Source organism: Antechinus flavipes, chromosome 1 (genome assembly GCF_016432865.1).
Source record: "Antechinus flavipes isolate AdamAnt ecotype Samford, QLD, Australia chromosome 1, AdamAnt_v2, whole genome shotgun sequence".
In the NCBI taxonomy this organism is placed as follows: Eukaryota; Metazoa; Chordata; class Mammalia; order Dasyuromorphia; family Dasyuridae; genus Antechinus; species Antechinus flavipes.
In genome coordinates, this window is record NC_067398.1 from 524,283,052 (window position 1) to 524,298,970 (window position 15,919).

The following is a 15,919-nucleotide window of genomic DNA, read 5'->3' on the forward strand; positions in this document are numbered from 1 at the left end:
TAATCTGGCTCCCTTTTATCAGTCCCTCGGTCCCTCTCTCTTGTCTCCTTCCTTTCCTATTTCCAGATTGGGTAAGTTATATTTCTATGTACAACTGAATGTGCATATGTATTCTTTGAACCAATTTCAATGAGAGTGAGATTCAAGCTTTGTTCTCTCTCCCCATTACCTTTTCTTCTCCAACCTAAAAACTCTTTTTTGCATATTCCTTAATGCAAGAAAAATTTCCCATTCTATCTTTCCTGTCCCCCTTCTTCCCATGATTCCTTTTTCACACACTCTCTTTTTTTGGAAGAGCACTCAAACACAATCTACTTACATCCATACCTTCTGTTTATATAAACTCCTTTTAACTGTCCTAAAAATAATAAAATTCTTAGTAGTTAGATGTATCATTTTCCTATGTAGGAATGTAAATAGTTTAATTTTATTAAGACTCATGTTTTATGTTTACCTTTTTATGTTGAATTTTGTGTTTGAATGTCAAATTTTCTACTCAGTTCAGGTTTTTCATACTTAAAAGTCTTCTATTTTATTAAATATACTATAATATCGGAGAAACTGAGGCAAGACAGATTGGTTTTTAATCTTTTAAAGTGGAGAGTTTAGGCTAGCTAATCATATAGGACAGGCCCAAGGAACTGAGGCAGGGAGCTTATATTTTAGCTAACTAGGGTTTGCAATACATAACCCAAGTATACAATCTTATAGGGGAAACAAAGGCAGATAAGGGGGACAAGGACACTGAGTGGGCGAACAAGCCATAATTCCAGGAAAGGATAATAACTTAATCCTGACAGGATAGGGGTTAAGATAAAAAAATTGAGGGCAGGAGACAGTGAGGCAAGCAGCAATACTCAAACAAAGAGAGAATTATCTTATAAATTTGCATCTGGAGTTTGACACAATGGTATATAAAGGTGATCAAAGATCCAAGGTTTTCCTGACTTAATTCTCCCAGTCCTAATGGCAAGGAAGGGGGAGTGGCCATAATATATATTTTTTTAATTCAGGGCATAACAATACATTTTTTATCCTGAATAACTGATACTCAGTTTTTCCTGGGTATATCATTCTTGGTTGTAATCCTAGCTCTTTTGCCTTTCAGAATACCATATTCAAAGCCCCCTGCTTTTTTAACATGGAAGCTGCTACATCTTGTGTGATCCTAAACTGTGGCTTTACAATATTTGAATTGTTTCTTTCTTGCTGCCTGAATTATTTTCTCTTTCTGGAAGGTTTTTTTTCCCCTTTTTAAAAAATTATTATTTCTTTTAAGAGATAAATAATGGAGTCTTTTGATTTTCAGATTACTCTGTGGAGCTAAAATTTTGAGGCAGTTTTCCTTGATAATTTCTTGAAAAATCATGTTTAAGCTTTCTTTGATCATGTTTCTTACTCTCTTTAATTTTTCTAGGTCAGTTTTTTAATAAGACATTTCTTGTTTCTTTCTATTGTTTTTTCATTCTTCTGACTTTTCTTGATGTCTCAAGAAGTCATTAGCTTCTACTTGCCCAATTCAAATTTTTAAGGAGTTATTTTCTTTAGTGTTATTTTTTATCTTTTTTCCACTTGCCCAATTCTACTTTTTAAAGGTATTCTTTCTTTCAGTATTTTTTGTCCCTTTTTCTAAGCTATTCTTTTTTTTCCATAATTTTCTTTCATCACTCTCATTTTTCCTTTATCACTCATCTTTTTCTTGAACACTTTCATGAAATCTTATTGGACTTGAATCCAATTGATATTTTTCTTTGAGTCTTCATTTGTAGCTGTTTTTACATTGTTGTCTTCTATGTTTATGTTTAGAAAATTATGTTATAAAGTGAGTTCCAAAGCTCAGAGTGATTTTATAAATGCTTATTATTAATTTTCCTTCTATGCCTGGAATTTTTATCAACTTTTTTTTTAACGTTATACTGTCTTTATCCTTGCATTATTATTTTTCCTTGTATTCCTATAGTAAAAATCTTACTTTTTTCTTCCCTTTCCTATTCCCTCCCCTCTTGATCCAGGAGAGCAGAGTTTTACTCCTATTTTATCTTTGTAATCGACCACCTTAATTGGTGGATCCCCAGTGCTTGATGTATATTTGTTGAAATGAACTTAATTCTCCTTGTAATTTCAGTCATATCTAAGGCCTCTATCCTAGGCACTAAGTCCTCTTCAAAAGGTGTGGAAAGTTAAGAAGTTCAATATGTGTAAATTGTTTTGCAAACCTAAAGCTAGATAAATATCAATAGTTATTATTAATATCATTTCCTAGACACTTGAGCAATTTCGATTATAATCACCCTCTCCATCTCATTTTATAGTTCCTCCTGTCAGAGAGAAGTAGGGAATGAAATTTACAAGAAATGGAAAGAAAAGAACACTATCAACCTGTTTTATCTTTTAAATAGATCCCAACCAAAGAATTACATTAATGGGTATTGTTCTATCACTAAATTAAATAAATGTCATCTTTTAAATGAAATATAGTAACTAAGATTTTCTGAAAACACCAAGAAATACTAAAAGTAACAGTGATCAACCTAGTGATTAAAAGAAACTTGTTTCTGTAGTGTTACAGTCAAATTAATCTTATATAACTACTTAGTGTGGTTTATAAACACTGATTTATGCTTTAGAAGTACTATGTGCCATTGGTTTATTAAGCAAAGAATAAAAATAAATTAAACATTTTAGAAAAGAATCCACCTCAGTACAAAAGGCCCGTTTATATATATAATTTTACATAATCTCCCCAAGCCTTTCAAAAAATATAATTTAAAAGTCAATAATTTATCATAGTATGAGCAATTCATCTTTCATGTCATTAAAACTGTAATATCGTCTTATTTATTCTTATTAATTCCTAGAAAAAGAGCACAAATGCAGATTAGTTATTAGGAGCTCACTCCAGAAATACAGATTAACAGTTATGAAAAGAAAGAAAAAAGTAGACAACAAAAACACTAGGGAAAAAAAAAACATCTATTGTCCCCCTTGTTGATAGTTAATCATCATTTAAGTGAAGCTTAATTACCAATAAATATAAGGGTAAGTCTGGGAACACTAGGATTCCCAGAAGAAAAAGGGCAGATGATATTCTGTGTGTGTGTGTGTGTGTGTGTGTGTGTGTGTGTGTGTGTATGTGTGTATTTGAGGGGCGGGGAAAAGGGGGGAGTTCCCAATTTACGATTGTGAATCATGTCTGGGAACCAGTGACGTATCCATTTGTAAAAGTGTACTCCTATTCAACTCTTCTAAAACATCAAAACAAAGCAATAATACCGGGCAGAAGAAATCAGTGAGTTTGCTAAAACGAGAAAGTAAAAAAGGCTACGTTGTAAACTGGGAGCGGAGAGGAAGCCTCTTTCAGCAGTGGCACCCTGTTTCAAAGGGTACGAATTGTACAAGTTTTTTTTTTCTTGCTCTTTTACTATCTTATCTTTTCCTCCCTGACCTGGGCAATCAATGCCTTTCTGCCCACTCCAGTACTACTTCAGACTTTGGGCGCCAGTACTCGGGGCTGGGATGTGGCCGCCTCTAAGCAAGGTGCGATGAACTTGGCATTGTTGGCCGGGGGTAGCTCCTGGCAGTTGGAGGTGAGGGGAAAGGGCGAGGCAGGTGATGCAGGAAGGAAGTTGGAGCTTTTTTATATGGAATGAGGACTTTTTTTTTTTTTTTTTTTTTTTTGGTGTGGCCGAGGGAAAATTAAAGAGGAGCGGAGACTAGGGTAAGAAAAAGTAGAATGAGGATGAGGAATGGATACAAAAGGGGGTGGGAAGAAGCATGTGCGAAATGGGACGCTTCGGTCTGAGCTCCCTCCTTCTTGGCTCCCCCTCTCACCCCCCACTTCTTTCCCAGCAGCCGGGTAAAGCTGCGGGCGCGCCTCCTCCTCGCGGTTGGGACTGTCCTCTTCCTCGTCCCCGGGCCGCGTTCCCGTGAGTGCTCGCGCTCCGCCGTGGGTGCCTCCGCGCCCGGGCTGAGCCGCTGGAAGCGGCTGCGGGCTGCCTGCCTGCGTGCCCCCTGCACCCCTCGGGAGCAGAGGACGAGGACAGGGAAGAGAAGAGGAGGAGAAGAAGAGAAGGAGGAGGAGCTGAGCCGGAGGAGGGGGAAGAGAAAGAGGAGGAGGAGGAAGGAAGGAGGAGAGCAGCGGCGGCAGCAGCGCCAGCGCCGGGGCGCGGAGCCGGGGCCGGAGCCGGAGCCGGAGCGGGAGGAGGAGGCGGCGGCGGCGGAGCGATCCGGGCGCCGGTGCCGGGTAAGTGTTCTTTTCCCTCCTACAGCAATCTCGGGTGGGAGGCGAGGGGAGGCTTCGGTCTTTCCTGTCTCTCTGGACGCTCAAGGGGGACGGAGAGGGGAGGATGGACTGGCTGGAAGTCGGGACGCCTGTCTGCGGGATCGGGGGAGCTCGGGAGCGGCGGAGTTCCTCCAGGCCGGGCTTAGGAGCCCTGAGCTTCGGCCCTGTCCCGGAGAGCCAGGGCGGCGGCGGCAGCGGCCCAGCTAGTGAGGCCTGGTGCTGGCGGCGCTTCCGCTGTTTGTTTGGGTTTCGCCCCCTCCCTGCCGGGTTCCCTTCGAGGCCGCCCGCGAGGCCCGGTTGGCCGCCGCCTGCAGCCTTTGTGGCCGGTATGTGTGGGTCTGCGTGTGGCCCGCAGGCCCCTAAGAGAGGCCGGGGCCTCGGTGCGGCCTCTGGGCCGAAGTGAACAGGGAGCCCCAGGCTGCGGTGCGGGGCCCGTGTAGGAAGGCCCCCGGAAGGAGGAGCTGGAGAACGAGGAACAAACTATGGGGCCGAAGACTCTTGCGTTCCTCTCCTCCTCCATCTACCTCCATACCTTGTTCCTGGGGCTACTGGAGGGAGTAAGAAAGACCCCGAGAGGAGTGGACTTAGTGAAATGAGAAACTAGGGTGGACTCCAATTCCCTCCCCCTCCCAAATAACCTGCATCCTATACGTCTGCTCCCCCACCCCATGACTGCACCGTGCCTCCTCCCCCCAACTCTTCTGCCTTCGTGGTCTCCAAACCATCACTCTCTATCGGGCACACAAATACTTTGTAGTCACTTTGGAGAGAATGTTTAAAGTGCCCAGGTAAAACTGACTAGGGAGACGTCCTTGATAAAATTGAGCGCTTTCTTTACAACGTAAAACTGATCGCAATAGAGATTGGAAGGAACTAGGACTAGGGTCTAGAGGTGGGTTAATTAATGGGAGCAACACCACTTTCAGCTGTTCTGGCAACTGAGGCAGACCTTACCTAGCACTAGATCTCCTGGATGTTTGTAAAGTTTGCATCAATATCCCATTTGTACCAGAACTCTCCAAATTTTGATGAAGGACCTGGCACCAGATTGTATGCCAACTTAACATTTTAAGGACTTAGGCCAGTCTCTGATAGGGTCTAACAGTAGAGGGAAGCCCAAGTTGAAGCAGAAGAGTAAGAAAAAGTTATGTGACAGTCTACCAAAGCACAGTGTCCTACATACCTACACCCACATATGGAGGTTTAGGAATGATTTTCTCACCAAAGGACAATCCATTTATCATTGGAGTTTAGCTGAGGGAACTGTGCTGTCATATTCATCATTTAGGGTGCTTCTTCATGGTTGTTCTAGGTTCCTTTAAAGCCCTAAGTGACATCGGAACAGTGCCAGTTTTTAGAATATTTATAACTCAGACAACCAGTCTCCTAGTTTCACCTGCACTTTTAGCTTTCAATTACTTACTGGTATTTGCTAGGTTCAGTGACTTTGCCAAGCCTGGCATTTTGCCCTCATCCTTTTCTACCTTTTCCCTAATCCTTTCTTTACCACTGAAACTAGAATCTCATTGTTGGACTAGTAGTCAGAACTGGTCATGCTAGGTAGTTAAAACATGTTTTGATCATAAGGGTAAAGTTGATAAAGTTGATAGATTAGTGTGATTCCATTACATTTAAATGTTTCTTTTAGTCATTGATAAGCCAAAAGGTAATAAGAAATAATTATCTATATTCCAGCATCTGTGTGAAAGGTATCTGTCAACAGGCTTTTGGAATAAATGAAGTGATTCCTAGCAGATCCTATCAGTTATGATGAGCCTGAGGCAGAAGAGCTAAGGATATCTGGAAATTGCTTTCCATTACTAATAGGGGTAGAAGCCAGCTTTTTCACTCACCTGGAACTGCCCCTATAGGCAGGAAACAAATGCATGGCTAGATTGTTATTGATTGAAACTCTAAAAGAAGTATAGGATGAATACTGCAGGAATCTCTAACTTTACCTGAAGGAGGGAGGAGTATTGATAAGAAAGTTCTTCCTGCATTTCAGTAAGCAAGGAATGAGGAAGGTAGAATAGGTGGAAATTACTCTCTATGCCTCCTGTGTGAACTGATGACATTTCTGATGACACTGTAAGCCAAAAGAATCACCTTTCCCATAGCCAGGGGTGAGAGGAGTCTCAACACTTGGTAAAGATTGACCAGAGTAGATAACTTGCTTTCTACCTGTATACAAGAGTCTCCCCTCCTCCCCCCTTTCTTCTCTGTGCTGTAAAATATTGCTTTAGATTTTGCGGAGATATTTTCATGAGTTGTCCTTTTTAATATACAGTTCTAAGGTACATGACTTATGTAATGGCAGTTTTGCATACATTATCTCATGGGATCATTTTTAACAGCCCTGTGAAGTAAGTAGGGAAAATTATATTTTCAAGACAAGGAAACTGAAGCTAAGGGAGATTAAATGGCCTGTCCAAAATGATGTATACAGTCAGCTGATGATATAGTGTATAAGACCTCTGGTCTTGGACTTCAGAAGACTAGAGTTCCCATCTGGTCCCAGACACTTACTAGCTATGTATCTTTTTGCAAGTCATTTAACTTCTTTTTGCCTCAATTTCTTCAACTGTAAAATAAAGATAACAATAGGACCTATTTCCCACTTTGTGAGGCTCACTTTTGTTGTTGTTCAGTTGATCTGATTCTTTGTGACTTCAGTTGTGGTTTTCTTTGCAAAGATACAAGAGTGGTTTGCCATTCTCTTCTCATTTTACAGATGAGAAAACTGAGGCAATCAAGGTAAAGTGACTTGTCTTGGGTTATACTCAGTAAATGAGGCTGGATGAACTCTGGAAGATGGTTCTTTCTTAATCTAGCCTCAGTAATCTATCCTCTTCAATATTCTAGCAGGATCATATGAAATAGTAATTGTATGATTCTTAGCACTATGTAAATGTTATCTGTTTGTAGCATTGATGATAGTGCTGTCAGAGTCAAGCTTTGTTCTGAAGTTTATGCTAAGTGTATTGAGCTGCCTATGTTTTATGGGTGATTAAATGAGAATTCCAATTATTTTTCTTTTTAAAAATCTTTTAGTATTTCCTCGTTCTGAAAGAAAAGTAAAGCAATGTACTACCGTGCTACTAATGGGAAAACTAGTTTTTCATAAATGTTCAAATTGGCATGTTTATTTTACTCAGCTCAATAGCTTTAATGCATCAATGTTATAACATAATAAAGAATATTACATATGTATAAATTCTTTAGGAAAAATCTAAATTATTTTGGTTTGGCGATTGGGAAAAATTTTCCTTAGTAATATTTTAAAATGAGATCGTATTTGTAACGTGCTTAGTATGACAGGCACATAGAATACACTTAATAAATGATTATTCCTTTTCTCATTTAAAAATTGGTAATATTCTTGGTATATTAATCCAATTTGTAACAAGTACTTTATAAATAAGAAATAATAAGGTATGTTATTTGACTAAATCACCAGTAGCCAAAGGAAGAAGCATAAACTTCACTGTCTTATAACAACGAAAGTATATGTGGTGGGGTTTTGTTTTGTTTTTTAACAGTTTATAGAATGCTTTCCTCATAGTGAAATGCAAATCAAGGGACCCAATTGACCTGCAGCTCACACTTTATCCTCCATTTTGCTGCCTCCAACTGGAGAGGAGAGGGATGTGGTAACCCACAACCTGTCTAGGATTGCCCATCTTTCTTATTCTATTCTCCTGACTTCTCCCTCATATTGTTATTCAGTCATTTTTAGATTTGTTTGGGTCTTCATGAACCCTTTGGGTTAGTGTGTTTTGCTATTTTCTTTTTAGTTCATTTCACAGAGGAGAAAACTGAGAAAGTCAGGATTGAGTGACTTGCTCAGGGTCACACAGTAAGTGTCTGAGATCCTATTTGAACTCAGGTTTTCCTGATTCCAAGCCTGGTATTCTATCTCCTGTGCCATCTAGCTACCCCACATAGATATGTACCTCTTCCCATATTTTCTGATTTTTTTTTTTTTTTTTTTTGCTGAGGCAATTGGGGTTAAGTGACTTGCCCAGAGTCACACAGCTAGGAAGTGTTAAGTGTCTGAGGTCTGATTTGAACTGGGGTCCTCCTGACTTCAAGGATGATGCTCTATCTACTGCCCCCTACCTGCCCCTTTTCTGGTGAATCTAGCAACAGCCATTAGCACTGATGTTTCTGATGTCCTCAATCCATTATACTTTGAACTGATTTCATATTCTGTTATTGGTGGACAAACAAACACAGGTTAAGTTGGTACAATTTTTTTTTTTACTTAAGTAACTTTTATAATGAGAGTATTTGTATTTTTCAGAGCTTAGCTGTAAGGTTTTTCAGAAGACTGGGTCTTTTTATTGTATTGAGAATAACATTTTTATCTAGTGCTTTTAAGATTCAAAATTCTAGGGACAGCTAGATGGTACAGTGCATAGAGAACCTGTCCTGAAGTCAGGAGGACCCGAGTTCAAATACAGCTTCAGACACTTACCACTTACTAGCTGTGTAACCCTGGGCAAGTCACCTAACCCCAATTGTCTCTCAAAAAAAACAAAAAAAAACAAAAAACAAACAACAGTAAGATTTCATTTTCCATGTAAAATGTCATAGATTTTCATACTAGATTTTCATGAACTGAGCTGTTTGAGTAATTTTAAATTTTATTTGTTCATCTGAGTCTGAATTCAGTGGAACATGAAGTGTTTCTGGTGATACCTAATGAAGTCTAAGTTATCCCCAGGATAGTGTAATCTCAGTTACCTAGAATCCAGCCATCCTGTAGCCTATGCTATGTGGAGAAGCTATGAACCCATTAACAAGAAACCATCAAATCAACCCCCATCCCCACCACACATGCTTCATAACTAAGGAAAAACAAGCACAGAACTTCAAAAAGATAGCCAAGAGAACCCTGGATATTGGACATGAGTACTTTTAAGCTCATGGTAAAACAACAATTTATCCTTTCTCTGCAAAAGCTGAGATGCCAAGTATAAACTGCAGAGGGCTACAGAAAATAAGAGATAAGGAAATCAGGAAAGGCAGGTTACAACTATAGACAGCAAGAAGGCAATGGTATACATGGTTTTTGGGGTCATCTCCAATAGCAAAGAAGACAGCAGATGAGAAAGAAGATAGGAGAAATATGAAGTTTGAGGATAGAGGTTGGAGTTGGCCAACAACCTCATGTACTAAGTCCTGAGGGTATAACTGTCAGGCTGAAGGTAAGCTAGCCTATACAATTTAGTTGTGTGGAGAAGTGTTCTTTGTGCACTGTAATTTAGTGACAAACTCAGTAATTATGTTTAGTTTATATTGTTTATGTTCAGTACACTATAGGAATTTCCTATGCTGTTGAAATCATATGTTCAGACCATCCTACTCTTATTTTCTTTTTTCCTAAAGCAAATTAAAGAAAGTTAACATAAAAACCAGGGTAGCTTTTCAGAATTCTAAGCAGTTTTATTTTGCCTGATTCACAAATACTGATGATACAGATAGGTATCTGTATGTGTGCTTGTGCACATGTATGTAGCACTAGTTCATAATGATCAGAGAATTTTGTTTTAGACCTGACAAGAATTTTAGAAGACTATCTTATTTACTAATCTGTCCCTCCCACTATGTCTCTCTACCCCAACTTAAACAAACAAACAAAAAATCTTGAAAATAAAGCCATTAATGTTAAGGATGAAAAATATCATCCACATGCAGAGAAAGAACTATAGAGGCTGAATGCAGATTGAAACATGCAATTTTCATTATTTTTTTCTTTTTCATGGTTTTTGGAACTTTTGATTTTTTTTTTTTAAACAACATGACAAATAGGGAAATGTGTTTAAAATGATTATACATTTATAACTTGTATCAAATTGCTGTTTTGGGAAGGAGGGAAGTAGTAAGGGAGAAAGAGAAATTTGGAACTCAATCTTACAAAAATAAATGTTGAAAACTACCTTTACATGAAGTTGGAAAAAAAACCATTTGTTAAAAATAAGAATAAACACACAAACATTTCTTCCTAAAAAGAAAAAGAAAACAAAGCCCTTAATATATAGCTGCATAATCTGGGAAATCAAAATTTTCACATTGTCCATGGATGGCTAAGTATTTTGTATGTCCCTTTTTGCATTTTAAGTTCATTTTGCATTTTAAGTTCATCATCTTTCTGCCAGACAGTGATTGGTGTGTTTCATTCTCATTCTTTTGATCTATTTATCATAGTGTTGATTGGAGTTCTTAAGGCTTTCGGCATTGTTTTTCTTTCTGTTTAATTATTGTATAAACTTTGCATCACTTCAAAAAAGATCTTTCTAATTTCTTCTGAAACTGCCTATTTCAGTATTTATTATAGCACAATAATATTCTATTAAATAAATACACCACAATTTGTTGAATACTCCAATGTAGTTTCCAATTTTGGCTTTCATGAAAAGAACTGCTATAAACAATTTTACATATAGATTCTTTTCTTCTTTTTTTATTTTCTTTGGATTATAGGCCTAGTAATAGTATAACTGGATCAAAGAATTTGTACATCATAGTTAATTTTTGGATATAATTTCAGATTACTTTCTAGAATGGATGTTTTATAACTCCACCCTGAGTGTAGTGCTGTACCTTTTTTCCTACTGCCCCTTAAACATTTGTCCCTTTCGTGTTTTGCCTTGCAGTCTGATAGGTGTGAGGTAAAACCTCAAAATTTCTATTTCCCTAGTAATGATTTAGAATATTTTCTTTCAGATGATTGTTGATAATTTGAATTTCTTTCTTTGAAAACTGTCTTTATCCCTTAAACATTTATATATTAGGGAATAAGATGAGATTGTACCACAGAGAGAGTAAATAATTTGCTTAAGGTCATAGAACTAGCTGGGGATTGATCCAGAATTAAATTTAGCTCTCTTGACTTTTAGTTGATTGCTTTTCTTCTGTTTTTTTTTTTTTCTCCTTAAAATGAATGAGTATATTAAAAAGCATTTGTACAGTATTTAATAAGTGGTAAATACCGAAAAAATGAAATGCTAAGGTCATTTTTAATGGTCAAATTAATCAATTCCTCATTTTTTGGCATTAATTTAAAGTAAATCTATACTGATCAAAGAACTGTTAAATCTTTTGAACCTGAGTAACAGTAGAAGTTACAATAATAAATAAAACCAATTTTTATTATGAGTAGGGCTGTAGGACAAATCAGGTTTGGTTCTTCGGACCTACTTATATTCTGGTCATTTTCATTATAGTTATTTATAGAAATTAAGATTGGACATATTAGATAATTTAAATGTTGATCTGCTTTTGTACATGTAATAATCTCTATGTGAATAATCAGTAGACAGTTTGATGGTAGAATGAATAAAGGGTTGATGAAATTTGAATCAGAAAGTCCTGAGTTCAAATCTAGCCTCAGAGACTAGCAGTGTGACCCTGGAAAATTCACATAAATACTATGTGCAATTTATTCTTTTTTCATCTGTAAAATGGACATAATATTAATACCTCTCATAGAGGTTGTAAGGATAAAAATGAAGTAGTACTTGAAAAGCATTTGAAAATCTTGAATAGCTAGAAGAATAGTTAGTGCTCATGGCTGGACAATATAATAAAAATGATGTTGCCAGAATTATTTTATACATTTAATGCTACCCAATCAAATTGTCAATGTAACACCATCTGGAATTAGGTGAAATGACATAATTTATTTGGGAAAAAAAAGACCTAGAAATAAATTTGAAAAGATACAGGGAAAAGGGGGATAGTTCTTTCTAATTGAAAACTATATTATAAGTCATTAAATGATCTGTTATTAAAAAATGAAGAGATAATAGGTATGGAGGGGAGTTAGCATTTCTTGACTTAAAAGTATCTTATAAAAAGCAGCGATCTTATACCACAACCATTTGGTATTAGTTAAAAAACAGATCAATGAAATAAATAAAACAAGGTAAAATCAAAAACAGTATGACTTAATAATGTTAATAAATCAGGTAACAGAAATTAATTGAGAAGGTAACTATTATTTGAGAAAAACCATTAGAAAAAATGTAAAGCAATTGGGTAGAAATTAGATCAACACCAAACACTATATTCCACAATAAATTTGAGATGGATACATAACTTTAATATTAAAGATTATGTTGTTAAAAATCAGAAGAGGAAAAGATAATATACGTTTCACACCCATCAGTCAGAAATTATTCTTTTACCAAATAAGGGATAGAGGTATTTATTAAAAAAAAAAAATAGGTAATTGTGATTATATGAAACTTAGGAGCTTATGCATGAACAAAATACCTAGTATATTATGGAAGAATGAGGAAAATCCTTATAATAGATTTCTCTGATAGACGTTTGGTATTTGAGATAATATCAACAATTAACATGTGTGAATATGCATGCATACATAGAATTATACCTTTGGAGAAAAGTAGTCAAAAGATATGAACAAGCAGTTCTTAAAAGAAAGATTAAAAAGTATAAATCACCTGAGCCAATGCTTGAAACCTCCAATAATAAGAGAAATGAAAACTAACCCAGTTCACCTTACATCCTGTAAATTTGAAAAATGACAAAAAAAAGTTAATCAGTTTTGGAAGAGTTGTACAAAGGTGGGCATTTTGTGTATTTTGGTAAATCTGTGACTTAAGATAACCATCTTTGGAAAGAAATTTGGAATTGTATAAATAAAATATTCATACCCTCTAACTTTGGGATTTCACTATGGGGCCTCAAAGAATTTGTTGAACCAGAAAAAAGTTCCGGTATGCAGTAAAATAGTAATGGCAGCACTTTTTGTGATAGCAAGGAAATTGGCAACATTAAATGCCTATTGATTGGGGAATAGCTAAACAAATTATAGGACTTGAATGTAAAAATAGAATATTACTGTGATGTATATAAGAAATGACGAATCTGATGAGTTGGGGATGATATGGAAAGAAATATGAGAGGGATGATGGGAGGTCCATATGTGTTGTTATACATTGCATATTTTTAGACTTTTCCAGTACATTAATTTTGTGGGTTGGGTTTTTTTTTTAATCTTTTAAAAATACTATATCTTATATAGGATACCTCTCTGGCAGAGAGAGGGAAGGGTATGATAAAGTAAAAACAAAAGACCATCAATAAAAGTGTTTTTTTAAAAAGAAATAGAAATGGTAATGGGTTTAACAAGCAATGGCTTTGGAATCAGAAAACTTGGATTCAGATTTTGATTTGACAGCTTTATGCCTATGTGACCTTAGGCAGATAATTTAAACTTCTTGGAAGCTTCAATTTCTTTTTCTTTAAAATAGAGACAATAATACATTCCCTGTTCTACCTTATAGGATATCCAATGTCTAAGAGTACTTAAAGTGAAAAATGTCAGTTTTTATTATTTTGGAGGCAAATTAGTTTAGATTTTTTACTTTAAATTGTGAGCTATAGCTTAAGACTAGAATTATGTTTTGAATATTTAACTTGATGGGAACTCTAGAAAGCTTAGTTTCCAAGGTGTATGATATACCTCTGTAAACATGGGGAGAAGTCCAGCTTTGTTTATGGAAGTGGTTGGTGAATTCTGTCTTTTATTATAGGACTTCTCTTTGTTCAAACTATATAAAAGTAAATTTAATCTCTTTATTCTTCATCTTGATAACCTTTTGATTATCTTGCTTCTATACTTAAGTAGGCAAGAACACATTTAATTGTACATTTTAATGATATTTTCCCTGTTTTAAATAGCATCCTTTTCTTTGTTTCCTTTTCTATAGCCATATTATTCGTTAATATTCCAGACAATCTATAGTCTTATCAAATTCTTGAGTTCTTTCCAAAAATGTAGAACATATTCTATCTATGCTTGTCCACAGGGATTAAGGTCTTACTCACTTTTTTTTGTGCATTGCAAGAGAATCACTGTAATGCTTTAGCTTTTTTCTGTCATTCTTCATTCTTTCCACCTTGTCATCTTTTTTTCCTGACCTTTTCCTTTAAATTGTTTTTCTTTAAACCACATGTAACTCTGGTGTATATTATTTCAGCACATTTAGAATGAAAATCTTGTTTCACAAAACACAAATTAGAGGATGATAATTCTGTATATAAATGGATTTACCATAATATTCTTTTCACTTTCTACTCATCTTTACAGGAATACTTTTGGTGAGACTGGGTATAACTCTTCTAGTGGATCTTTGATTCATCAGTATGGATATCCTCTCTAGTAATTACATATTTTATCCCATGAGAGGTTTGTCACTGGCCTTCCATAAATTTGCCAGTCTCCTCAGTGTGCTGAGGATTGACCAGCCCATCTTTTTCGATTATGTGTTTTTTGGATAGAATCCTTTATCTCATTTCTTCTGGTTATTTTTTGTTTGTGTATGCTGTTGTCTGCTCATGCCAAACATCCACCTTTCCATTACCTTGAGTTTTAAATTCTTTGAAAGTTATAGTTTAATATAGATAAGATTAGAAGGGAAGCAATAAATTGGGGAAACATTTTTACATTTAAGGGTTATGATAAAGGCCTCATTTCTAAAATAGATAGAAAATTGACTTAAATGTATAACAATTCAAGCCATTCTCCAATTGATAAATGGTCAAAAGATATGAACAGACAATTTCCAGATGAAGAAATTGAAACTATTTCTAGTCATATGAAAGGGTGTTCCAAATCACTATTGATCAGTGATGGTATTAAGAAAACTCTGTGATACTACTATATACCTCTCAGATTGGCTAAGATGACAGGAAAAGATAATGATGAATGTTGGAGGGGAATGCGGGAAAACTGGGACACTCATACATTGTTGGTAGAATTGTGAACTGATCCAGCCATTCTGGAGAGCAATTTGGAACTATGCTCAGAAAGTTATTAGACTGTTCATACCTTTGACCTAGCAGTGTTTCTATTGGGGTTATATCCCAAAGAGATCTTAAAGGAAGGAAAGGGACCTACATGTGCAAAATGTTTGTGGCAGCTCTTTTTGTAGTGGCAAGAAACTGGAAGTTGAGTGGATGTCCATCAGTTGGAGAATGTCTGAAAACATTATGGTATGTGAATGTTATGGAATATTATTGTTCTATAAAAATGACTAGCAGGATGATTTCAGAGAGGCCTTCAGAGACTTACATGAACTAATGTAACAACAAGAACATACGATGATCAATTCTGATGGATGTGGCTCTTTCCTACAATGAGAAGATTCAGGCCAGTTCCAGTGATTTGGTAATAAAGAGAGCCATCTACACCACGCGGGAGGACTGTGGGAAGTGAGTGTGGATTATAACAGCATTTTCACTTTTTGTTGATGTTTGTTTGCAATTTTTTCCTTTTTGATCTGACTTTTCTTGTGCAGCAAGATTATTGTATAAATATGTATACATATATTGGATTTAACATATATTTTTAATATGTTTAATATATATTGAATTACTTGCCATATAGGGGAGATGATGGGAGGAAGGAGAGGAAAATTTGGAACACAAAGTTTTATAAGGGTCAGTGTTGAAAAATTATTCATGTGTATGTTTTGAAAATAAAAAGCTTTAATTAAAAAAAACACTAGAGAGAAAAAAGTTATAGTTTTGTATCACTCTCAGGTATATGGCATTTCTGCAAGGGTGCCAATAAATAATAGTCTTTGTTCTAAGGTGGGGAAT

At 36.2% G+C, this 15,919-nt stretch overlaps 1 protein-coding gene across 1 annotated transcript in view; it reads left to right on the forward strand.

Moving 5' to 3' along the window:
• LOC127547125 (uncharacterized) overlaps window positions 1–15,919 on the forward strand; it is a 92,543-nt gene that overhangs the window by 12,140 nt on the left and 64,484 nt on the right. Inside the window, exons 2-4 of the mRNA XM_051973957.1 lie at window positions 3,205–3,383; window positions 3,478–3,609; window positions 3,804–4,243. Coding sequence (XP_051829917.1) covers window positions 3,205–3,383; window positions 3,478–3,609; window positions 3,804–4,243 — 751 coding nt within the window. The remainder of the gene's footprint in view (window positions 1–3,204; window positions 3,384–3,477; window positions 3,610–3,803; window positions 4,244–15,919) is intronic.